Source organism: Ciconia boyciana, chromosome 5 (assembly GCF_034638445.1).
Source record: "Ciconia boyciana chromosome 5, ASM3463844v1, whole genome shotgun sequence".
NCBI classification, from domain to species: Eukaryota; Metazoa; Chordata; class Aves; order Ciconiiformes; family Ciconiidae; genus Ciconia; species Ciconia boyciana.
The window spans coordinates 66,100,552-66,124,986 of NC_132938.1; the positions used below are offsets into that span (position 1 = coordinate 66,100,552).

Genomic DNA, 24,435 nt, shown 5'->3' on the forward strand with positions numbered 1-24,435 from the left:
CTAACGCGTCTCGGCCCTTGGGCACCGCGTTGTAATTGAGAGCGAGGGGAAATTGTAGGCGGAGGAGGGGGCACGGCAGGGCGGCACGCCACACCTCATGCCCTTCTCCCCTTCTCCCGCGTCTCACATGGCAACACCTCGGCTGGGGACCGCTGATGTCTTTTTATTGCAACGCACAGGCTGCGTACAAAGAGAAAACAGGGTCAGCTACAACACAGAGGAAAAGCCGTGCGTGTGGATTTTTTGTGGAAGGTGGCAGGTACCCTGGTGAAGTAGTACAGCTAGGCAAGTGTTTCCCTGTAATGTTACTGTACTGCACGTGTGCCTCCTAAATAAACTCAAGAAGAGGGATGGCTGGTGAGGAGTCTGAAGACCATGGCCAAAATTAAGCAACAGGTCTTTCAAACAGAGCAAATTTTATTGCATGAAATAATAATGGGGAGTGATAAGGGCAGAGATCCTTGTTGGAAGTGCTGCTGCATCTGTACCAAGTGGAAGGAGACGAACTACCATTGCTGTGTATGGCCAGGGAAAAGCTGGCCTGCCAGGAAAGGGTTACTGCAACCTATGGACTCTTACAAATGTGGTACCATCCTCATTAGCTGTACACTTGAAATTGGTCACCATAAAAAGGACTAAGAACTCACAATAGCAGCAGTAACAGAACAGTGAAGATGACTTGCAGTTACACGGAGAAAGTGCAAATTTCAGTACAAGGATTATGCAAACTGGCAGAGTAAGAAAGTACACGGTCACCCTTATTTAAAAAATAGTGTTTCTACCACTCGAGCTTGGTAAGAAAAAACTCGATGGCATCAGTCAAGTACACTCTTGAGCAGTAATGATTCCCAAATAGAAAAAGGGCATGAGGCGTGCACTGGGATGGAGAGGATGTTTTTGTCGCTGTCTCACGTAGACTGTCACCACACTAGCAGTCAAGACTGCGTTGGTGTCCTGATAAGCATCACTTTGGACTGAATTACTTGCCAGTGAATGTAGGTGCTAATTAAAGTATGGAACCATTATTTTTTTTTCAGGTTAAGCCATTAAATATTAGTTTCACTGTTTAACAAATTCATAGCTAGAACATGCAGAAAGACTGAATAGTCTCTTGAAGAAATGAATACTTGTATACTTTTTATGGCAAAGAGAACTGAGGCATCCTAGACATTTCAGCAAAGTTCATTAATACTAAATATTTAATATACAAGGATGGCATTCACATTGTTGTGTAATCATAAACAAAAGTACAAAGGAAGTTCTCTTAAAAAAGAATCAAGTCAGTTACACAGTCAGTTTATCAAACTACTGAACAGTGGGAACTGCATTTTTCATTCTGGTTTTAAGAGAACTTCTTCATGAAGTGCAGTTTCAAGTATGCAATGGTAAGGAATATTACTGTCATGCAGGCGAGAGCTAGATGGTTCTGCCACAGGCCCCAGCTACTCGCATCAATGCCTTGATTTTTCAGATATTCATCTCCGGTACACCACCTACAGATAAATACACATTTATAAACTTAGTCAGTTTGAAGTATCTAGGAAGATCCCTAGAAGTTGTAGTGTGATTTCATGTCTATAGTAGGCCGGGCAAACACCAGCTATATGTTACTATTTTATTTTCTATTTGTAAATTTGTTTTTCTTGTAGCTACAATCAGTTTCCTGTAGGAACCTGAAATGGATTTTGTGAGGCTGTATAATTGTAGTGTGTGTGTATGTGATGCAGTAAACACAGTTCAAAGGAAAGTGAAAAGCATAATGCCAGATATTCCTAGTGTTGTAAATACTAAATATGACAATAAGCAGAATGTTCTCTTGCAGGCACAATGCAAACACCCAGTCAAAACTTCATTTTCCATATAAAAACTCACAGATTCTGCTGGTCATCAGTGATTATCTCACAAACAGACTAATGCTCTAGAACTTTGTAAGTTACTGGTGGTGGGATTCATTTTACCAAAATACTTACGGCCGGCTTATCTGTTGATATTTATCGTTGTTGATTAAATTTGTGTTGTTACTGCTGCTGCAAAAGTTCAGACCAGTCAATTCATTGATTTGTAAAGCCTTTTAAAATAAAAGAAACAATGACAACAGAAATTAGTAGGTAAAAGAATGATACGTTAACAAGATGAGATATAATTCAATTCAAATTTATTCTAAAAACGTGATGGTATCACTATTTATTATGTTGGCCAAATTCCCATTTTTTAACCAAGCAGCATGGTTCTTTTTCTTCTAAGAGAGGAATGTATGCAATCCACACCCTGTAATGCATGCGCGTCACCAGGCTTTAACACCTCCCCCGGGCTAGACTACTTCTGCACAGGCATATTAAAGCCCAAATTTCTCTGCGAAACATCACCCTGGCTTAAGTTATCAAAAATTAGGAGAAAAGTTTTAGCTTGACAAGTTTTTGTTTGACTGATGGAAAAGGGAAGAATTGTTTTTTAGGGATAACATTGTTCTTTACTCTGTATCATTTTCATCCAACTGCATTCCAGTGGATGTAGTTGTTTAGTGTCTCTCATATGAGGTGTTTCCAAGTTACAGAAATGAGCTCTTATGTGGGTGCTGGTTGATGAGAAGCCTTCCTTGTTTCAAGATACTGCACTATGTTCTGAGGCTGCTGTATTTAATTAGCTTACCTTTGCTTATTAGCCCATAAAGTTTGGAGTTTTCTTTCCTTTCTAGCAAATCTTTTCCAAAAGTCTGTACGCAGGAAAATACAGCACTTACTGTCATTCCATATCGAGGGATGCTAAAGTATTTGAGCCAGGAGAGCCAGGACATGATGCTTGTGAGATTGACCAGCAACCCAGAGAAAATCTAGAGGCAAGGATTACAAAAAAGCCCCAACAACAACAAAAAACCAAATTACATATTGTATGCTGTTACCATGTGTTCTTCTCTAGCTCTTGACTCTGCTTCTTCAGATTAAAAACAAGTGGGAAGGCATTTCTAGAGGAAGAAACTCTTGCAGTGGAAGAACAGGGGAGAGGGAAGGAATTATTCTGTTACTCAGCTTTGGGCCATAACCCCATGTGGTCCTTCTCCCAAAATGAGTAACGGGGAATGCTTTCACCCATGCATTAAATATGGATGTTTCCCATCTGGGGGTCCCACATGGGTTCACATGCACTGTCTGCTGTTACTCGGGTGTGTGGAGCTGCTGGTGGTGTGCACTCAGTTTTGCTTGTGTGCCCCGAGTCTGAGGCAACGTGGTTTTTGGCTGTTGGTTCAGTGCTGCCTCATTGTTTATGGTGCCTGTCTTCTAACTGTAGCTCTTTGTGTGGTGTCCAGTTCTAACATGCCTGGTGGTTAGCTCTGCAGCTGAGGAGGGCAACTACGGTAGTGGTCTTGGAGAGCAGGAGGCTGCGGGGCATGTCCTCAGCCAGCCAAATTTGTCTTTGGCAAAGCTAAAGGAGGGTGAATGCAATGTAGCTCTAGGCTGCTTTTCTGCTTTCCAGGCAGTACGCTGGCTGCCAGAACCACAGAGAAGAGGGCAGAGGAACCACTCTCCCTCCCCGTTACACCCAGTCCCCCATCCCCCCGGTTCTTGTTAGTTAAAAGGACAAATCAGAATATTCGACCCCACAATATCAGAATATTCAAATCAGACAAATCAGGATATTCAACATGCTCAACCCCACAGTCTTTTCACAGAATTCAGCTGAACTCTGTGCTGCTAGGACTTCTAGATTTTAGCATTTCTAGGATTTCAGGATTCAGTCTAGAAAACTGAATAATGCTACTCACAATCATAAAAACAAATGCAATAGTCATGAGCAGGTTTGCTACAGCGACCACACTCTGTCCTGCTGCAATGGCTAGTGCCATAGAAGTGGCTGTGTAGGACACCATCATATGGGTAAACATCATTGTAAAGAAGGCTTCTATTGTTGGTTTCAAACCTTAAAGATCAGAACAAGAAGGGTTTTAGTATGATCCTGCCAAAAGCTCTACCATAACCTGAACACCATCCTGACTTATGTAGTGTATCCTGCCTACAGAATACATTTTGTTTGACAGTATAGGCTACGTCACTGAGACCCAAGACTGCAGTGGAGCTTGTGACAGCCCATATGTGTATGCCCTGTCAATGGAGGACAGGATGAATAAGTAATATGCCTGTAACTGCAGTAACACTGGAGATAGCAGAATGAGTAGAAATCACAGTACTGTACTCCACACAGTCCAAGGTGAAGGCTTCACTGTGGCTTCAAGTTGTCCATCAAAGGAGAAATTTCTAGTGGACTTCCATGAGCAGCAGTGGTACAGCATTTCACCTGTTTCCGGCAGAGAGCTCTCCTAATGGACCTAGTGGCCTTTGCGTGGCTATGGATTTGGTAGCAAGGTCTATCTCGCTCCAGTTTCGCAGTCTGAAAGCCTCTTGCCAATGCGGCCTTTTTCCTATTCCTTAGGGAAAAAAACTCAGACCAAAGCGAACTGTGATTATTTTTAAATTTTGCTTGCACTTTCAAGCTTTTGGGATATCCCAAAAGGATGTCATGATCTGAAATCTTACCCTAGGAAAATGGTCTGCTTGGGACATGATTTGAGGATGATGTTTGAAGGGTTCTAGGGTGTTCTAGGGTTAGAAAAGTTGGTGCCAACAATTTTCAAAGTCTGCTCACTAACCAGAAGGCATTTCACCAAAAAGAACAAGCTGATATGAATTCACACAATATTAAGTTCTTAAAACAAAACTTTTTCTTTGATAGATGTTCTTGCAAGGATGGAAAAAGTATCTTGGAAAAGTCACCAGAAGCTAAGATGGCCATAAATGAAAAGGAATAAATCAAACCTATGTAGTAATGGTTATGGCACACTTCCTTCTAGGGACAGTGGAGATGAGACGTCACAGATTCTGACATGAATGCTTAAATCTTTGAAAGTGTGTCTTTTCTGTGAACAGTATGGTATGCTAAAAGCAAGCGCAGTAACCACTGCCATGCCGATGTAGTGCTTTAGCCTATATAAATATACATGTATACATGCACATACATAAAATGCAAGTGCCTTGTTGATTTATTGAGGGGGTTGTAATGGGACTGTAGGAGACCATACTTGCCTAACATGAAGTAAATTATACAGGTGAAGATGATGCTTGGTATAGTCCTCATGGGTATTAAATCAGCCATTAGCTTTGAGATGAAATATGCAGATGTTCTGTAGTACCCACTGATATATTCATGTCTGGAACACAGAGGCAGTCACAGCATATTACAAATTTAATCACTAAAAACCAGTAAGATTATTTTCACCTGGAGACAAATGAATTCTAGCCTAAACTGGAAAAAAAGAGTTCTTTCATAGTTAGGCTGTAATGCAAATGTCCAGTAAACCACACACTATAGTAATGGTGGCATTTTCATATGCAAATGAACATGGATACTTGTGCACATAATTTTTAGTATATGTATGTGTCATGTCATCAAAACAGAGAGGGTAAATAATTTTCCTTTTCTGTACAGTGTAATCTGCAGAGCTTTAAAGAATCCAGTTAGATAGTATTTACTGTCCTTACTAGCAAGTCACAAACTTATTAATCAATACCTAAATTGAGTATTCAGGGCTTTTTCCTATAAACTCTGAGCCATTTGCAATCATAGGTACCATTTTGGGGATTTCCAGACAACTTGCTCACAGGCTAAAAGAGTACATTTGCAATGAGCACTAACAGTGAAATAATTTGAAAACTCTGCACTAGGTGTACTTAAATGACAATTAGCTACAGCAGGGCAAACAAGCAAACTCTCTAACAGTAGTCCCTGATAACTTTTTTGTAGGTTTGACTTACATAAATATCTTTTTTTCCACAACAAAGAGTTCAATAGCTGAGATGCTGCTGAAACACTGGTTGGTGGTCAGAAAGAACATTGCACCCACTCTACAAAAAACAAAACAACAAGCTGTTATTAAAAATGTGATGTAAATGTAGTGTTTCCACTACAGCGTATGTAAATCCAACCGTAGTGCCTGGAGCTCAGCAGCATGTGACCTCCCATCCTGAATTCCACAGGAAAGGGCTTGGCTACAAGTCTGGGTCCGTAACAACCCTGAAGTAGATGTGGTACAGGCAGTATTTGTTATTCGCATGCAAGGGTAGTATGTTCTCTGATGCAGTCAAAGGACAGAAAATTAACTTATTTTCCTTTTTTTTTAAAAATGTAATTTCCTGACATGTTAAAAATTCTCAGTCTGTGAGGCATTTGCCTGATGCAAACTGTGAGGAACTGAATAAGCAATGTGAGAAGTTGTTTTTATCTTTTCCACTAAAATTTAAGGCTTTGCTTTCACACGTTCATATCCAATTTAAAACTGGGCCATTTTTAAGTAAATGCTATGAAGTGTTTCAAGACTAAGAACCCAGAGCTTTCTTAGTTGCAAACCCATTTGTGAGGTCATGTACAGCTGTCAAAATGATACATAGACCAGAATAATTTTAAAATCTAGCTTTAGATGCACCTTCTGACTTACCGCTGGTAAACTCAAGTGTGTACATAGAAGCAGTTGCAAGATCAAAGCTTTAGTTACCCAAGTTTATGTACCCAAGTCTCTATATTTTAATCTTTAATCTTTTTATCTTGGGGAAGTCTTTGCAGAAAATAAGTTAAAATGCTGCCATGCTGAATTAAGCCTTTTTAATATGGTGTCTGCTGTTCAGTGTTTTCAGCAACCTGACTGGCACTGAAAAATGTCATCCTACAGAAGTAGAGTTACTCACTTCATTTGGACTGCTTGTCCAGGTTACAGCATGGCAGGGCAGAACTGCATCCCCTTCTCAGTTCTGCAGGGACCTTCCTAGAGGCAGAAGAACATCCTCACTTCAAAGTCACTAACGTAGGCTTGGCCTTACCTACTGATGTGAAGGGAAGCATTTGCTTTAAAGAGGTAGATATATTTCATAAAGAGCTTGCTGGTTCCTTCTGAGCCTCCAAGCTGTTCATTATCCTATCACAACGATGAGGGAGCTTTACCAAATTTTTGGATATCCATTACCTAAACTGACTAACCTGTTCTGTAGTCCAGCGGAGTCCTCTTTAAGTCCAAAGAAAATGGCACCTACAACCAGTCCCAGGAAAGCCGTAACACACAGCTAAATGTGAAAAAGAAAAGAAGAGGAAAAGTATTATTCTCATTGCTTTCAAAGCTTCAGTAGTTTTTTTGAAATATGTAGCGGTGAGTGTAGGTTGACAGAAAGCGTTTTCAGAAAGAAGAAAAGCTATGCAAGCTGGGAAGGGAGTTGGTGGGGCAGTTAGCAACCTGCAGCACAGCAGTACTTTGAGTCTTGCGCCACGGTATCCTTCAAGAGGTGTCTGTGAGACACAGCAGCTCCTCAGTGCCACCTGCCCTTGGCAGCAGCCAGCCGCTGCTGCCTCATGTGGGCAAGGCACTGGGACGGCTAGAAAAGAGGGAAAGTACAGGAGCTTCAGCTGTTGCTCACTCTTCTGTGGTGGCACTAGCAGGAGGCACATTCCTGCAGCAGTATCACAGCTTTTCCCTGACCTCCTGCCACGCCCGATACATGAGCTGAGGGAACTGCTCTGGGAGTGCTGGGAGGGTGCTAGCACCAGCAATGGGAGGAGGTGATAGCAGGGGCTTGGTGGGGCAGGCTAGAAAGAGGGAATAACACCTTTCCCCAGAGGAACCCCAGCATCACGTGCATCTCAGCCAAGCTCCTTTCCCCCCACTGCTGTTTCAGCCATTCTTGGATGTCATGATTAAGTTAATTGGTGACGTATTGCAACATCGCTCCTCTCTCCCTACTGATACTCTCCACCATTCATCCTCGTTGGGACAGTCTGTGACTCCCCTTCTGCTGTCAGTGACAAGGGTAACTTCAGCTCTAGGGCTGAACATGGCTCTTCAGTGCAGTGCTTCTGTGGGGGTTTCTCTGGAGCCATCTCAGTGCTACTTTGAGCTTGGCAACCAATAACCAAAAGCAGTCTTTCCTGACTGCTGGGTTGGGGATGACAGTTTATTTTCATGCTCCACAGTGTGTAATTGCTAGGCTCTGTCACACATCTTATTCATGGGATTGTTTTTAACATAAGCAAGATACTACAATTGGACTATAGGTGTACTGATATTTGCAGTCTGTAACACAATTTAAATAGCAAAGATACCAGCTGCCTCAAGGGTATAATTTAAAAGACTGAAGTGTGTACATGGCACTTTTTAAATGCTAAATGCAAATGACAAAAATCTTAACAAAACTGATGGTATCAGGCAGTTCTGTCATTTTAAAGCTTGAGCAATGCATGAATCGTAATACCATAAATCCCTTGATCATGGTACCCTATCACTAAGGTCCTGCCGAAAGGAGCAAATGTCAGGGATAATTCAGCTCCTAAGCCAATTGCAGTGGAAAGCAGGGATCATATCAAGACCAATTTGGAGCAGATTAATGAAAAAAGGCTTAATGAACCATGTACCCCTAAAAGAATGCTTGTAAAATCCACCCCTAATGAGGGTGGGGAGATAGAAAAGATTGTGAGAAACAAGTCAGGACCATTAACCTTGGGGTATTATGAGATCCTTGAGAGTCTAATTCTTGTCACAAGGTCAAGCTTTTACAAAGCAATTATTAAGGATCTCCATAGTATCAACATACAGGCACACACACATACTCAAAGCCTTTTAACCTCAGGGATTCTGGACTCATTTCCCCTCCACACTGGCCATTTGTTCACTCATTATATAAACCATTATGAAGATAATTTATACCCCTGGCTTGGGACCAATTTTTCTATTGGCTCCTCTAGAATTGCTGAGAATTGTAGTGGGAGTTTTGCTGGTGCTGGGACTGCAGTTTGGCTCATGAATTAGGGGATTCCTGAGGATTAGTCATTCTGCAGAGGTCAGCCAGGCATTCTTTATTTTTGAAGGCAATGTGCAGCTTTGAAGAAATCAACACTTTTGGTGCTGATTCTTCTGAAAAAGCAGCATTAACAGGGCCAGTCATGTAGAACGTGCTCATCTTCTATGGCAGGTGTTAGACCCTATTGTGGTCTTCATCACATCTTCTCCAGAAGACATCATTGCCATTATGAACAGTCAAATGACCAAACGACACACACGTTACGAGACTGTGGAAATATTTTTACACTTGAGCCAACTGCCAGCACTTCATTGTGTACTGAAGTTTAATTAACTATGCAAGTGTAGTCTGTTAACTTTCCCTGGTGGGGGAGAAGATTTGAGGCCAAACCCCACGGTGCCAAGCCTGGACAATTAGAGTCCGGTCTGAAGAATGTTCTTGAGCAAATGTGTGAAACTACTTGGGAGATAACCTGCACCTGGCTGGGAGCAGCAGAGTACCCTGCTGGAAAAGATCTTGCCTCCCAAAGTCTTTCAGTAGTCCACAATTCAGTAGTCCACTGAAAAACCCCTCATGCTGCTCATTTGGGAGCATTCAGGACAACTTCTAGTGAATCAGATTTCCAGACCTTGAATGCTCCTTTTTCAGATGCTTACTGCAGTCAAAATATCAAGAGGCAAAACCATCCCAATGACTTATCTAATACAGGAGTGGAATAAATTCAACATATACCACAAAAGGATAGATACAAATAGTGTTACCTGAGCTATAGAAGCTTGAGGGTTTCCTACCAGATTTTTAAATGTGCGCTTGGACACCCATTTCAGCTGATGAAGGAAGGAATTGGCATATGTGATTTGTCGGAAAACTGCTTTTGTTTTCTTGGTAATATTTCCCAAAGAAATATTCTCTAATACTGCTTTTGTTTCTTGGTAGTAGGCAGAGTTGGAATATTTTTCTGCTAACTCCTCAGCCAAGGTTTTATCATATTCAGTGTGTTCTTCAGTGCTCTCTGCTGAAAAGATTAAAAAGAAATACAGCCGTTTCTGTAAGGGATGGGACGATCGTTTAGGAGTTAAGCCAGGAGAGTTATGTTCAGGTGGGAGAGTTACTAATGAACCAGAAGAATTAATATGCACATTTAGTTCCAGTGATTCATTGCACTCAGTCTCATAGCATGCAATTCCAAAGAGTTGGTATAAATAAGACCAAACCTCTGTGTTTGTCTGTGCAACCTGTCCCACAAGCAGTGGCTTCACAGCAGACTGACTAGGTAAACCCTTGTCTGCCAATGAAGTTTCAAACTGGCAGCAATCTGACTTTTAATCAAAAAATGACACCCCCCCGCCCAGTTTCTCTAAGTGATCTGTTTCACAGATCTGATGAGATAATCCTAGACCTCCCAGACTTTTAGATCCAGGTAATCCTGCATGTGCCTACTTCAGTCAAACTTCTGAGTCTGTCATACAGAAATTTCAGCTGGAGATCCTTTTTTTCTCAACTGTAGTCCAGTGTGTGCTTTTCCAATGACAAATACAATGTGTGTTGCCAGCTATAATATTAGTCAGACCCTGAACACAGTCAGCATTTTTGTAAAATGCTGGTTGCTTCTTTGGTAAAGATATAGTGAAACTGTGTGTTTGGGCACATAGCATATTCATTATTTCATTTCCCTTTTAATTCATATGAAATGAGAGTGTGCTATTAATGAGTAGCAACAGACAGGATGAAAAAGCATGCTACTGAACATAGGTGAGATTTGATTTGTTAGTTTGGAGATAATTTCTGCTTTGCCACAACTTCAGGGAAGCATCAGAACACTGGTCCCCTATCTCTAGCCCCTCTTCCCACCCTCCTCAGAGGAAGGAAAACAGTAATTTCATAACAGATAAACCATGCCATTAGGTAAAAAATACAGGTCATAACTGCATCAAATTATGTCCCTAACTGGAACAATTGTCCTGGTTTATCGCCTCTGCTTCTGCAGGACTTCAGTTGGCCTGCCTCGAAGATGAAAGAAGCTCGCTCTTTGTGTTGAGAGGTAACAAAACAGTTTCTTATATTCCCAGACATTATAACTGCAACAGAGGAAAATATTCTTTCACATTTAACATGTCCTAATTTGAGTGTGGCACAAAAGTATACAGGTCAGTTTATGAAGAAATGGATAGCAATGATAAATTACTAAATACCTATTTATGAGAGGCAAACTATTCTTGCATAGACAGGAATATTTTATATAGTAGGGCTGTATGTGAATTTGGTACTTATTTCAGGTTATGCTAATTATTTTCCATGTATAGACAAAAAGGATTGAGGAACGGTGTAAGTTTTTGAGTTTTGTTTTTTGTTTTTTTCCTTTAAAGCAACATGGATCAGCAGTACCTAATACTCTCATGCATATAAATAACCGTACACATGTACAACATGGTTATTGGTTGTTTGACATCTGTAAGTGATTTTTCTGTGTTGTGCTGGACACTTTCTGGCAAAATACATGTTATGATAATTTCACTCAGCTCTAGGTTTCATACCTGCGTTAGTTTCATCGGTCTTGCTCATTGCCACCGCAGTGGAGTCTCCATTAATGATGTCCAGGAAAAAGTCGGCAGGGTTGTTGTATGGCTCACACTCATAGCCTGTGGTGACAGCATTACAAGCCCTAAGCGGTGGTTATGTGACTGGCAGAAGACTGCATGGCCGTCATGAACACAGCCACGCCATTGTGCCCGCTGAGCAGCCTGCACCATAAGCACTGCAGGTTTCAAAAGGTCCGTGCTTACCCAAGAGATAAACTGCACTGACAGACAGCTCTATCGGTGAAAGCAAGGTGACAGCTAGCAGTGTGCCCTTCTCAGCCCTAGCCTGGGCTTTGTCTAATTAAGATGCGCCCAGGAACAGCTGATTAGAGGTCAGCCCTATCATCCAAACCCACGTATGGGTCAAGAGGTGAAACACCAAGAGAAATGCTTAGCCTTTTAAAATCCTGGATTTGCTAATACACACACTGTCCAATTCTGATAAAGTGCTATTGGCATTTTATTCAAGTTAGTGCAAACTAAAGACATTGCTGCAGTTGGCTCTGCTGAGTTGTGCTCACCGATAGACTGGAAGTACTCGATGGCATGCAGAGTGGGCCCATGGTACAGAACTCTCCCCGCAGCCAGCAGTGTCAGGTTGTCAAACAGTCGGAATATGGAGTACCGAGGCTGGTGGATGGAGAAGATTATTGTTTTTCCTTGTTTTGCCATCCTGAATGTGAAGTGAAGAATGATAGATGTTAGCTTTGCAAGTCAATTCAGCATTTAGATAAGAGAATTTGCAAGTTCAGTTAAGCCTTGGTTAAGTTTGATTAACTTAAAGTGCCACAGAGGGGAGGGGGAAGGAAAAAAAAAGAAGAAAAAATATTTAGGTCATATTTATAGTGTTTGTGTGAGAAAAGACAGTTCCCTCTCGCTGGGAATGTTGTTGCAGGGGAAGGTCCTGGGAAGATTTTATTGCAAACAGAAAGCTCTGGAGAGAGGCATTTGAGTCCTCTTTGCTTGTAGTAAATGCGAAATGATGTAAAATTTGCAAATAAGAGAGTGTGTTGTACTTGTTTTCCCAAAGATAGGCCTGAGATTTTGTGATGTGGAAACAGCTAGCTGTGTTCTAACTACCATCTGTATTAAAACTGATCACCTTACCAGACTGTACAACAGGTATTTTTATCATTTTTCTGGCCCAGGCAGACATGAAAATAAATGAAGCTGTTCGTGACAGCTATCATGGACAAATTGCAGTCCCGGCATGCACACGCTTTGTGCAAGGCGTTTTGTGTACTGCTGTGAGCAGCTGCTTTGGAGTGAGAGAATTCATGCAGCCTTTTTCCTACCCCCTTTGCAGCCTTGGCTCGCTGGTAAACAATTACATGTCTGATTTCCCTGTTTGCTCATTCTAACTGTAATTTAAGTCAAATACAACTGAAATGTAGCAGAGTTGAGTGGTGAAAACAGGAAGCTCTTTCCAAGGCCATCACTTTTTCAGTAGCAGTAAGACAGCGTTAGCAGTGCTGGCATCGAGTCCCGTAGTTGGCTCATCCAAAAACAAGATGGCAGGATCCGTGATGAGCTCCATCCCAATATTGGTCCTTTTCCGCTCTCCTCCGGACACCCCACGAGTGAACTGGGTGCCAACCTGCCACAAAACAAGAAATTTGTCTCATTTGGCCTGATAACAAATAATTGAGCAAACAGCATCCTACTGACATGGCAGCATTTGGGAAGAGTTGTAAGAAACTTTGACTCTGCTTTCAGGTACAGATGTAGATGTTGCCTCACACATAGGCTGTTTCTTAACGTTAGGATTACTTGAGGTGTTCCCTTTTTCTCCAACCACAGACTACCTTTCCCCTTCCTCACAATGTAATAGCACATGGTAGTATCAGCGCAGAGTCTGTACAGATCGCCATGCAGAAATGTCATTAATTATTGTATCAGTGAAATAGTCTGTTTAATTTTACTTTTTTTTCATTTTCCATGCTGAGCCACTTGGTTAATTAAATAAATCACTTAATACTTGTTCATTATTGAACCACCATATTTACATGCCTTACCTTGGAATCTGCCACTTTGCTCAAACCCAGTTCCTTGATGATCTGATTCACTCGTTCATTTTTTTCCTGTTCCTTCACTGACTTTGGCAAACGGAGTGCTGCTGAGAACTTCAAATTTTCTCTTACAGTCAGGGTTCCCATCACCACATCATCCTTCATTAAAAAAAAAAAAGTAGATACTTGGTGGTCGCTTAGCAATTTCTATTTTTTTTCCCCCAAGAACTGCATCTCCCTGTGTTTTATGTTGTCCTTGCATGCAGAGGGACAGAAGCAACTGCCAGAACATGCGGTAAGGTGTATCTTCAACGCCTGTGTCATGGCAATGCCTGTGTCATTTCATGCACGGAATTATATTTGCCTTAATTCATAAAGCAATGCAATATAGGAACATCCTCCATCATGCATGATATCAAAATGCATAAATAGCAATGTATTCAAAACTATCCATTATGTATTCTTAACCTTATTCAGTTTTTTGGGGGTGTTGAGTGAGATACTGAAGGGCTAAAGGGACCTAAGGAGCAGCTACAGCTCAGATCACTATCACTGTGCGTTTGTTACCTGCAGCGGGCTGAGGCTGCATTAAGAGCAGGGAGAAGAGAAGGAAGGAAAAGAGAAGTTGGGTCCGTGTCAGGTGGGGTGAAGGTTCTCCAAGCTTGTTTCAGCAAAGGAGGAAGGAGGGTAGGTTTTTTAGATATTAGCTGCTTGTCTCTTGCAAAAGGAATCTGTCAGATGTAGGAAGTTCAGAGAGTTATGTGTGTTTTGAGAGACTACCTTTCTATAACATGCTGACCGTACTTTTATAATGGGTTTTCATAGATGCACCTCTTCAGGTCTTGATAAACTGCAAGCGTGCTGCTGAGCACAGGTAGTGGGGAGGGGAAAGAAATTGAGAGGGATGTGATTTTCCTTCTTTTGTCCTTCACATGTCTTTCTCCCCAACCCACCCTGGCAGGACAAAGGTTTTCTCAGAACGGGACTTAGTGACATTGTCCCTGGGCAAGTGGAGGTACAAGCTGTGCATTACCAGAAAGCATCATACTTAGAAAATACTCCATGCATATTGGCAGCCTCGGCTGTTCCCCCAAATGGAGAACAAGGAGGGATTCAAAGCATCCACTCCCATTGACTGTAGAGCATTAAGGAAAGAGACTCAAATACAAAGCAGAGTCTCTTTCCCAGTGAGGGTGGACGTGTGGAGAGTTGCTACTGCACTGGCCTTGATTCTTGGATCAAGGCAAGGTACTTGCAACGCTGCAGCAACTTCTTACAACTGCAGTCAGAAGGGGACAATAAAATCCATAGAGTGATAAAAATTACTTACCTGTACTACGTATCCAGAGGTACATTTAAAGTTGGCAGGCTGAGGAGCTCCATTGATCAAAATGTCACCAGAAAGCCCATGGGGATCCTTCCTTGCAGCCAAAATGTCAAGTAGACTAGGAGAAAAGTTGGTTGCTTTGTCAGATGAGCGTGCAGGAGGTAAGCTCTCTGAACCACAAACCCAGTTCATGGAACGAACAGCTACATAAAAGCATCCCATGTTAAACATTTGCTATTTAGAAAACCCCCAGCAACTTTCAGGGCTGAGTTTCTTTTGTCCTGGTTTCCTAAGGAAATGAGATCTGTGCAATTTCATAGTGCATTTGTGTCTATTCGTTCAATAATATGAGCCTAACCTAGAATGATACGTAAAGATCACGTATCAGGAAAGTGTGGACTAAAATTGAATTACATCTTTGTCATGTAAGCTGATTGTCTTTTTTGAATTCAGGTATTTCTCAGAAACCAGTGAGATTTGCACAGACCTAAATGAAAACAAAATCCTTCCCTGAAAGTATTGTCTATTACTGCTAAATACGTGCAGGTTCATTTTCTCCTTGATGTAATTTCTGTGTAGGGCAAAGAGGGCACTTACGAAGATTTACCACTGCCAGTGGGTCCCAAAATTGCATTCAGTCCTGGTCTCATGATGCCACTGTAAGACAAAACAGATAGGTTTTACAAAATAGATAGGGTGTTTTTCTCTCTCCTACTGTTTCATCTGGTAGGCTAGTGTAAATTATCTGTAGAACTACCTTCTGCATCCATTAATTTTTGAATTAATGAAGCTGCCTGATCACAAACAATATTTATGATCAGTCAAACTCCACCTTAATTTTTATTCCTAATCCAAGAAGAACTAATCTTCATACAATGAAGACAACACAGAAACTTGAGTAAAATGTAGCAAAACCTGTATGCATGCTTTTCCCCCATGGATCTCTAGCAGCGAAGCACACACTTGCTTTAACCACATTCAGTTCTAAAGGTAGCATTCTCTTAGCAGAGAGAATAATGGTCCCTGTAGACAGAACACACTAGGGATTTGTCTGTACTTAAGAAACTGCAGTTGATAGTTTCTCTATATCTGATTTTAAGCCACATGAAACTCAAAAGCCAGACAAAAAAGGTTTTTAAGTATTTCAGGAAAAGACCCTATAGAAATGATACAGTGTATGGAAATACTGCTGCCTTTTTTAAATCTTTTTGCCGGAGCACGTGAAGGCATCACTGCTATTTTTCCTGACTAGCCCCTAAAATCTGCACTCAACAAGCATTGGTGTACTCAAGAATCACGCTGCATATACAAATGCTTGTCTGTATGTTATGATACCAGGTTTATCTTGAACTGCACTCTGGTACTGGTTGTTATCAGCAGTCCAGGTATCAGCGATCTGAGTACTTGTCTGTGGGTCTGGCCCAGTACAGCTGTTCTTAGGGTCTAATGACATGCAACCTAGGAGGCTTGGTTTTGCTCTTCCTGATGCATATTTGTTTCCTTCAATTTCTTATTGTGGAAATTTATGGTTCCACAGATTAAGAAGCATACACATTATACATACGTTATGTTGCATTATATGTGATTTTAACACAAAAACCCAATATGTAACAAAACAAATGCAGATGCTGCGTTTTCTAAAAGGGAAAAGCGTAATGTGTGTTAATCATTGTTCTTTTACAGTAAGCCACAAGAGGGGCCTGCAGCTCACATCGTTGCAAATGACCAGTGTCAGTCAATTGAGTTACCATAACATACGGCTCTTGAGGAGAGGAGGAGAGATTTTAAGAGCTCATGTTTAGGAGGTGTGGAAATTGTGTGGACAAAGAGCAGGACAGACAGAGCTACACAAAGAGGTGAATATTTATAACAGAAATTGAAGTTAGGGAGCTGAAAGTCACGGGTGACTTGGAATGGCATGTTGTATGAGTACTTGCCGCTTAGCTTAACTACTGAACTGTGAATGGGCAAACTGTATGCATAGATTATTGAACAAAGGCCACAGCGATGTGACTCCTTTACTGCAGTAGTGCTCAATGTTGAGGGGGAAAAAAAAAAAAAGAGAAAACTTTACATTTCTTCAAAGTTAACCTAACCCTCATTTATATTACTGTCTTAAACATTTTAAGTTAAAACCCCCCAAATTAACCTTCCCAAAGGCCACCCTAGGGAAGGAGACGCAAGCATCCAGGACAGGCTGTTGGTATCTCAGTTAAACACCACAGCACAGCGGGAGAGTTGCCAGGTAGTGTAAAACAACCACGGCTGGCTCATGTGCCCCCGTGCTGATAGTGGCCAGGAAGGCTGTCCCTCCCTGGGGCCAGGGGAGATGGCACCCAGCAGTGTGAGCTCTCTGTTGTACAGGCTCAGCTCTAATGACTGAGGACCACTGGAACCTAGCAGGAAGCTTAAGCGCAGTCGATAGCAAACACGAAGCAACCATACATACGTATAAGTTTTCTAAATCTTGATCAAATTCTGTATATTGTGCTTAGTGGCTCAGGGACATGAGTGGACTCAACTGTCCAAACAGAAATAAAACATACACATACTCTAAAGAGATGTTTAAATACATACTTGACATCTCTCAAAACTTCTTTATCAGCTGTTTTTTGACAACACAGGAATCCAGACTTCGTCTTCACATGGTAGCAGATGTTGTGGAAAGTTAGTATGCTTCCTCCCCTGCCAGCTAAGTCTGGAGAGGACTGGTTTCTGCTGGGGATGCCATTTGTATTAGAGTCTGACATCTGAATACTTAGGTGTGGCTGGCCTTCTGCCATTTTTCCTCTATAAATGAAAAAAACAGGAATGGGGAAGATTTGATTAGGTATGGAGAGGTATGTGTCTGTTGGGTCCAGTGTTCAGCACTGGACCTACTGTGGGCCTTGCAGATGTCCATCTAGGTCTCTCTCTTTCAGATAGGAAGTTTGGGTCCTGTGGGTTCAGACCTTGAGATGATACGGAGCTGATGGGGAGCTGGGCTGCCGTATTGCTTCACACCACATATGGTGTTAGGGAGACAGAAGAGTTTCCCTCCACCCTGATGGTCTGTTGTGGTGGGTTAACCTTGGCTGGCCACCAGATGCCCACCCACCTGCCCTCTCAGGTGAATCTCTGCTCCAGTGCCTGGAGCACCTCCTCCCCCTCCTTCTTCACTGGCCTTGGTATCTGCAGGGCTGTTTCTCCCACATTTTCTCACTCCTCTGTCACAGCTGCTGCACAGTGTCTTTTATCCTTTCTTAAATAGGTTTTCAGAGAGGCGCTACCAGCACCGCTGACATGCTCGGCTTTGGCCAGCGGCAGGTCTGCTGGCGCCGGCTGGAGGCACCTGTGTTCGGCATGGGACAACTCCGGGTCCTTTCTCACAGAGGCCCCCCTGGCAGCCCTCCTGCCGCAGCACCTGGCCACAGGCACCAACCGCATCTGACATTATGCTCTTTCTGGAGGGCTGCCCCTAGCAGAGAGGTCTGTACATAAACTGCATGCTTGTTGGAAACCACAGGTACAACAGGTGACTCGCCGAAAGATTGGCTCAAAATTATTGGTGTCCAAAAGGGCCTTCTGCCCATCCTCTTCATCAGACTTATTTCTAGTTTTGAATGTGCTTAGAATTTGCTCATTAGATACTCTTTTGAAGAGGTGGTTTGAAGGTAAAGATACTCCTCCTACCTCTGGCGCTTCTGCGCAATGGTAACAATCTAAAAATTGTTGGTTTATTTTTTTAATCAAAATAATTTTGCCAAGGGTATAGGAACATGGAAACAGACACCGCTGCCAAGTAATTATCTTCCTTGGATTCACTTTCCATGTAAAACCTAGAAGGTAGCTGAGGAATAATTAAAGTTATCTCACCTCCCTTGTCAGCCAGGCTCCTGCCTGTGAGCCATCCACCTGCACTGTGGGGGCATCCCCAGCTGTCCCTTGTGCATGCAGACCTTTGTCCCCTTTGTGCTTCCTAAGTGGCACAGGGTTATTTAGGTGGCAGGCAGGATCTGGCCTCTCTTTATATATCACGTCGACTAATCAGAGTCTAATTACTTTAATTGTCACTATGGGAAATGTTAGTAATGCAGTAGTTCATGGGAACCGAGAGGGGAGACGAGCAGCTAGGAGCTCTGGGATGATCAGTCCCATACCTTAGCGTAGTTATACTGCTTGCAGCAATGAAGAAGGCAAATTATGAGACCATTATGAGACCGTTTCAGACATGCTGGATGAATTTGAGAGCAGTTAATAAAATAAGCCTCGCAAAAAAAGCCGTTTAATCTAACACAGTCATATGGTCACATAAAAAAACAAGCCCTTATCTTGTTAGTTTGCTAAGGTTGCTTGACAGACAGCTGAACTCTCCTTTGTGGCTATCAGCACAGTGAAACCGCTGGAAGCCCTACTTTCAGCAACAGGCCTATCTGCATGTAAAGGCTGGTTCATCTGTCTCCCAACAACGCTATCCCAAATCTAGCCCAAGGTTGCCTCTTCTGACAAAACTGCAGTCTTCTGTGCAGGCAAAAATAGAAGTTCTTAATGTTTTAGCAATCAGTAATCTTGGCCCAATTTTCCTACAATGAAAAGAAACTGTGTCCCAAATATAATTCTAATGGGACTAGCTTTAATTTAAGCTAAAATGGATTTTGAGTAAGTTGAACATCAATTAAATGTGCAGCATTTAAAGTCTGGAGGCCTTTTATTGATAAATTGCCTACACTCTTCTCTACTTGTGCCAGAGAAGACTTACCTACCTGCAGGAGGGCAGCTAATTTTATAAGGCTATTTAGATAGTAGTTTCTGGGCTAATCTGGCTGGACGTCAATCCATTTGAAAGCATGCTTTGGTAGAGATGTGCGTTCAGAACCGCAGTGGGAACTTTAAGTGAAAAGTCTCACCATATGCTGAGCAGATGTTTGGTAGCATGCCGAGCGAGGTACCAAGCACTCAACTGCAGAGTCAACACCACAGATAGACATTACAAAATCCCTTGAACTGTTGGATAACCAGCAGCATGATGTGAGTGCAGAATTCTTCAGAAGACAGTGTGACTCTGGCCTTGACATCTCACTGCATCTATAAGGTATCTAGATCAGTATTTTACTTGATCAGATTTTTTTCTCAGCTTAATGTTTCAGTATTACTGATGTAATGCTATGAGCAAATGGGGGAGAGTGAGGTGGAGTCTGATCTCAGGCATGATCAAGAAGATAATCAAGAATAGTTAATCATTATCAAGAATAGTTAAATTCTTCTTTGTTTCATTTGGGTTTGTTGTTTTTTTTTCCAAAGACCAGCATAAAAACCTAACTCAGCACTTGCACTGAAATTTCAGAAATGCTCTTTAGAAAACAAACTTTTCATTTAGGAATGAAACAGATTCAGTGTTCCAGACTGAACTTGACTGGCAGACAATAAGCACAGGATCAGAAACTATTTTCATAAATACAGGATCACACTACTTTCACAGGGTTGTTCTTAAGAACAGATAGTATGTCGAAGTTAAATTTAATTTACCAATCAAGTTATGATTAGATTGTACACATCTTTGCAAAGAACATTGCAGAAGCTAGATAAATAAATCAGCTACGAGAAGGATTAGACATATCCATAGCAGACAGTCCCTCAATGGCTATTTAACACAGCTGTTGGCGGGAAACCTCCAGTTCAGGAAGGCCCGAGCCCACTGATTGCCCAAATCTGCCAGAGAAAAATAGTGTTCTGTGATACTGTCCCTTGCAAAGGCATTGGTTACTGGCAGCTATGAGTAGAGGCTGGATTCAGGTCTAGCCGGACCTGTGGTGTAAAGCAGCATGGCCTTTCATGACTGCAGTGCACTTGTGCTACTTGCAGTGACAGGGTGAGATGCTGTAGGTGGAAGACAGATTTGTCTGTGTGCTGTTCCTCCTGATGGCTGCACCTTCAGGGAAAGGTGTATTTGTGGGCATACACCATTTATCAAAGTAAAAAAATTCTATTTCAGATGTTAGGTTAATACTGAAAATAGCATTTTACACTTTCAGAGCTACTAGAATGTATTGCAGAAAGAAATTGCAAAATACTCATTCACTTAAAACGTGAATGGTTATTTATCAGTTGCTCTATGAAATCTGTGTTAGCTGTCTCTCTTCTCAAAGGAGCATAACTGTTGCAAGGACTCCGAAACAGCGCTCTTTGGGATGACAAAATGACAGAGTTCTGGACATGCTGGTGGGAAGGGGCCTTGGGAATTCCCATAACCCAGCTTTTCCCTTAGGACTGTTGCCAACACGAGATCGGGGCAGCCATGGCTTTGCCTGGGTGACTCGTGGAAACCTCCAAGAGTGGCGATTTGGATCTCGGCTAACAGTGTGCTGAGAGAAGATGAAGTGCTGACAGCAGAAATAATGCCTGTGTACTAGAGTTAGGCTTTTGATTTACTTTTCTTTTTTGGAGACCTTTTTTTCACTGTGGGGTAAGTACTTGCAGTGAGATAAACAGTTTGGTATTTTACAAACCAACCTTTCCATTTCTGATCTAGCAATAAACTTCACCATAGGAATACAGGGGCATGCTCCTTTACAGCTAATATAATTGTCAGCTGTTTGAAACTGCTCCTTAGGAATGGATTTTTTAAAATACTGCTTTAGGCCTTCTTTAAAAAATTATTTATTGCATTTAAAGTGACATACAGCCATGAAACATTTTAAGTCAGAGCATGTGCAGAACAAAGAAACAACCATGATGAATGTTAATCAAATCAATTTCTATGCAAAATAAAGTTATTTAAATGAAGTTTCCTAGAATTCATTGCCAGTGGCTTACAAATATCTACTTTAGATCAGAAATGAGCAGGGGATTCAATGATAATATGTACTGCCTGCTGTATTCAGAAATATTCGTTAATATGATAAAGTATTTCATATACTCATCATATCAGCTCTGGGTATAATACATTATTTTTGCATCAGCTAAATACAAAATCTGTGAACTCTTCGGGAATTTTACAAATTTCATTTGTTTTCCCGGATCTTTCTAAAATATTTTTATTGCCACGATTTCGGCATCAATTTCAGTTCAAACCTAATAGAAAAACCTTTTCTTCAGAGATATTTAGTCTCAGAAAATTTTGTCAGAAGGCAAAGTACTGGATCTTGAGATTTAACTTTTTATTAATGGCAAAATGAAACTACTTTCTTAAAAACTGTCATGAAATCTCTTTGCCCACTGTTTCAATGCACAGAAAATGAAACTCTCAGTATGGTTACTTTCCTGTGTATTCCTCCGAGACTTGTAAAGTACAAAGTCTCATTTTCCCTACATACACAGGGACACTAAACAAAAACATAAAACAACAAGAAAATGTACTACAAAGTTCCATTGACTTAAACCTACTTGAACCACAGCAATACCATACCTGGGGTCTTTCAAGCAATTTCAGTAAACGTATTTGTATGCCTTCAGATATGTTATCTATACAAAAAGCTAAGTAACATTCATTCCTGCCAGTCTTCCTGCAAAGCTTTTGGCACCAAAAGGGATTTGCAGTTCAAATAGAAATAGCAATACTATAGGAGTGGTAGTAAAATTTTGAATGGCAAAATGCAGAAATGCATTTTAATTGATTTTTTTAAAATTCAGGCAGTTACTCAAAGTATTTTATCTCTATAGAGAATAAGTGTTGAAATTACTTAAGGAGGAAGAGTTTTAGAGACACAAGCAGCTTTCAGCAGAGTTTTCTAAAGGAAGCTGGCTCAAACCCTTTAAAAAAATAGCCTATTTTATTTTTTCTGAATACTTGATCCTGCCAGAGAAACCACAATTAAGTGAGCTATTACTTCTCTTATTTTTAATGGGTACAAAGTTTAGTCTTGCAACCTGCAAGCTGAAACAGTACAGTATGTACTACATATGTGCATTTTAGACTTTGGATACATATAAATTCGGAGAAGTTGTAAGTATACCTTTTTTTCCTCTTTAGTCGCATGCATTTACAGGGGTGTAGACTGGCCAGAGAATGGATGTGGGCATGCAAAGAGGGCAGTACAGCCTAGTACTGCCAGCCCAGGACCATACAGTCCTCTTTCTCAGGAACACACACAGGAAATTAAAACCATTTGCGTAAATAAGGATAATGTGATTCAGGCAATCTGTAAGTTAATTGCCAACGGATTTACTAGGGATTTGTAACCTACCTTCTGTGAAAAGAGCCCTGTGTGTTAATTGGGGACCGAGTAAGCAGTGCTCTGTGTGTGCAGGCATTTGCATGCATGTTATCTGCAGTGTATTAACATGCATGGACAAACTCCAAGTATGGTAGTTCCTGCAAAATATTCTAACTTTTCAACTTTTTACTGGTTTTACTTTAAGCCTTGAAGCTTTTGTCCCCCATTTATAAAACATGTTTTCATTAATTTATTGCCAAATTTCTCAATAAAATCCCTTGAAAAGCTGGGAAAAGGTAGGCAAGCGTTTCGCTGTGTTTTCCTTGGCTGTTGGAGGAAAACAGCTGCTGAATCTAATTCCTTAGTGATGGCAGAGTAAGCAATTCATGGACAAGGAAGCAAGCCACTACACCAAATTAAATCTATCTCAATAAAAGGGCTGAACTGCTGCTACCGACTCACTTACCAGCAGTAGGTCTGGGTCAGCGCTGCAGGGCTGCTGAGGAGGTGGCAGAGGTGGTGGAAGGGAACCAGCAGCCTGGGAAGAGAAGAGCGTGGTGTGTAGGAACACAGCCCCGCCGGCTCGCTCAGCTTGCAGGGCAGGGCAGTCCCACCCGTGTCATCACATCTGCTGCAAAAAAGCCAGGAGTTGGGTTCCCTGCGCTCCGTCACCCTGGGGAGTCTCCACCCTCTCCCTGCATGCTGGGGAAGTCAGAGGTCTTTGTGGGGAGGGCAAGGCCAGGACGAGCCACAGCTTTCACCTTTTTTTCTTTTAGCTGAACAAGTCATAAATGAGCTGCAGCGCAGCACCTTGTCAGGAGCTGCCCCAAACCAACTGCGTCGGTAGCGGTGGCATTTGAATGACATCTCCACCTGCCAGAGGCTCACAGTGATGGCCGAGTCTGGCAGAGTTGGCAGGCCGTGATGAATGCCAGCATGGCATGTCAGGTGAGGCACAGCTGGTTGTGAAATCTTCTCCCCCAGTGGCCTGCAGACAGCTACTACTACTGCAGACAAGACTACTACCTTGGTATGTTTTCCTTCAGTTCAAAATACCTGCAATAATGCAAAGGCTGTACTGAGCCCACCAGAGCGGGGTTTTCACAGCATAATATGTGGGCATGTAATTGATGCTATGGAGGGAAACAAACCTGAGGCAGCCTTCGTTATATGAGGTAGGGGCAGTGGTCCCTGGCACATGCTGTCTGCCTGGCTGGGCCTGCTGGGCAGCGCAGGCCACAGCTTTCCAGGAGCTGTGCTAACATCTGAGTGGCACCAATGACAGGCACGCCACTTCTCCCATTTGCTCCCTGACTCAGTTTTGCTTGCCAGGACAGCTGTAGCTTCTGGGTCCAGTAACCCCAAAGATGAGGTCGGCCAGGCTCTGGAGGATGCTGAAGGAACTCCTTCACTTCAGGTGGGCTGCCTGCACATGGCCAGTGTCCCAGGCACCATCCTGCAGGAGGGCTCTGCCAGCACTTTGACAAGAGCACGAACCCACGTGGTCGCAGTCATTCTCCTTGGTAGAGGGACGCAGAAGAGTGCACGTTACAGATGGTT

At 42.1% G+C, this 24,435-nt stretch overlaps 1 protein-coding gene across 4 annotated transcripts; it reads right to left on the reverse strand.

Moving 5' to 3' along the window:
- Window positions 1-277: 277 nt before the first annotated feature.
- Window positions 278-23,530, reverse strand: ABCG2 (ATP binding cassette subfamily G member 2 (JR blood group)). Of its 4 annotated transcripts, none has more exons than XM_072862975.1 (16): window positions 23,342-23,530; window positions 17,321-17,533; window positions 15,341-15,400; window positions 14,747-14,861; window positions 13,423-13,575; window positions 12,847-13,004; window positions 11,929-12,080; window positions 11,363-11,467; window positions 9,590-9,840; window positions 7,021-7,103; window positions 5,805-5,894; window positions 5,076-5,200; window positions 3,761-3,915; window positions 2,741-2,830; window positions 1,971-2,068; window positions 278-1,493 (listed from the first exon to the last, which is right to left on the reverse strand). In XM_072862975.1, exons 2-16 carry the CDS (start codon window positions 17,524-17,526, stop codon window positions 1,343-1,345), a joined length of 1,992 nt encoding a protein of 663 aa, XP_072719076.1. In that variant the 5' UTR covers window positions 17,527-17,533; window positions 23,342-23,530; the 3' UTR covers window positions 278-1,342. The 4 variants fall into 4 exon arrangements, 3 of the variants coding, with proteins under 3 accessions (XP_072719076.1, XP_072719074.1, XP_072719075.1); XM_072862973.1 differs by having other exon boundaries at window positions 9,590-9,843; XM_072862974.1 differs by lacking the exon at window positions 23,342-23,530 and adding an exon at window positions 19,630-19,765 and having other exon boundaries at window positions 9,590-9,843.
- Between the last annotated feature and the right edge of the window lie 905 nt (window positions 23,531-24,435).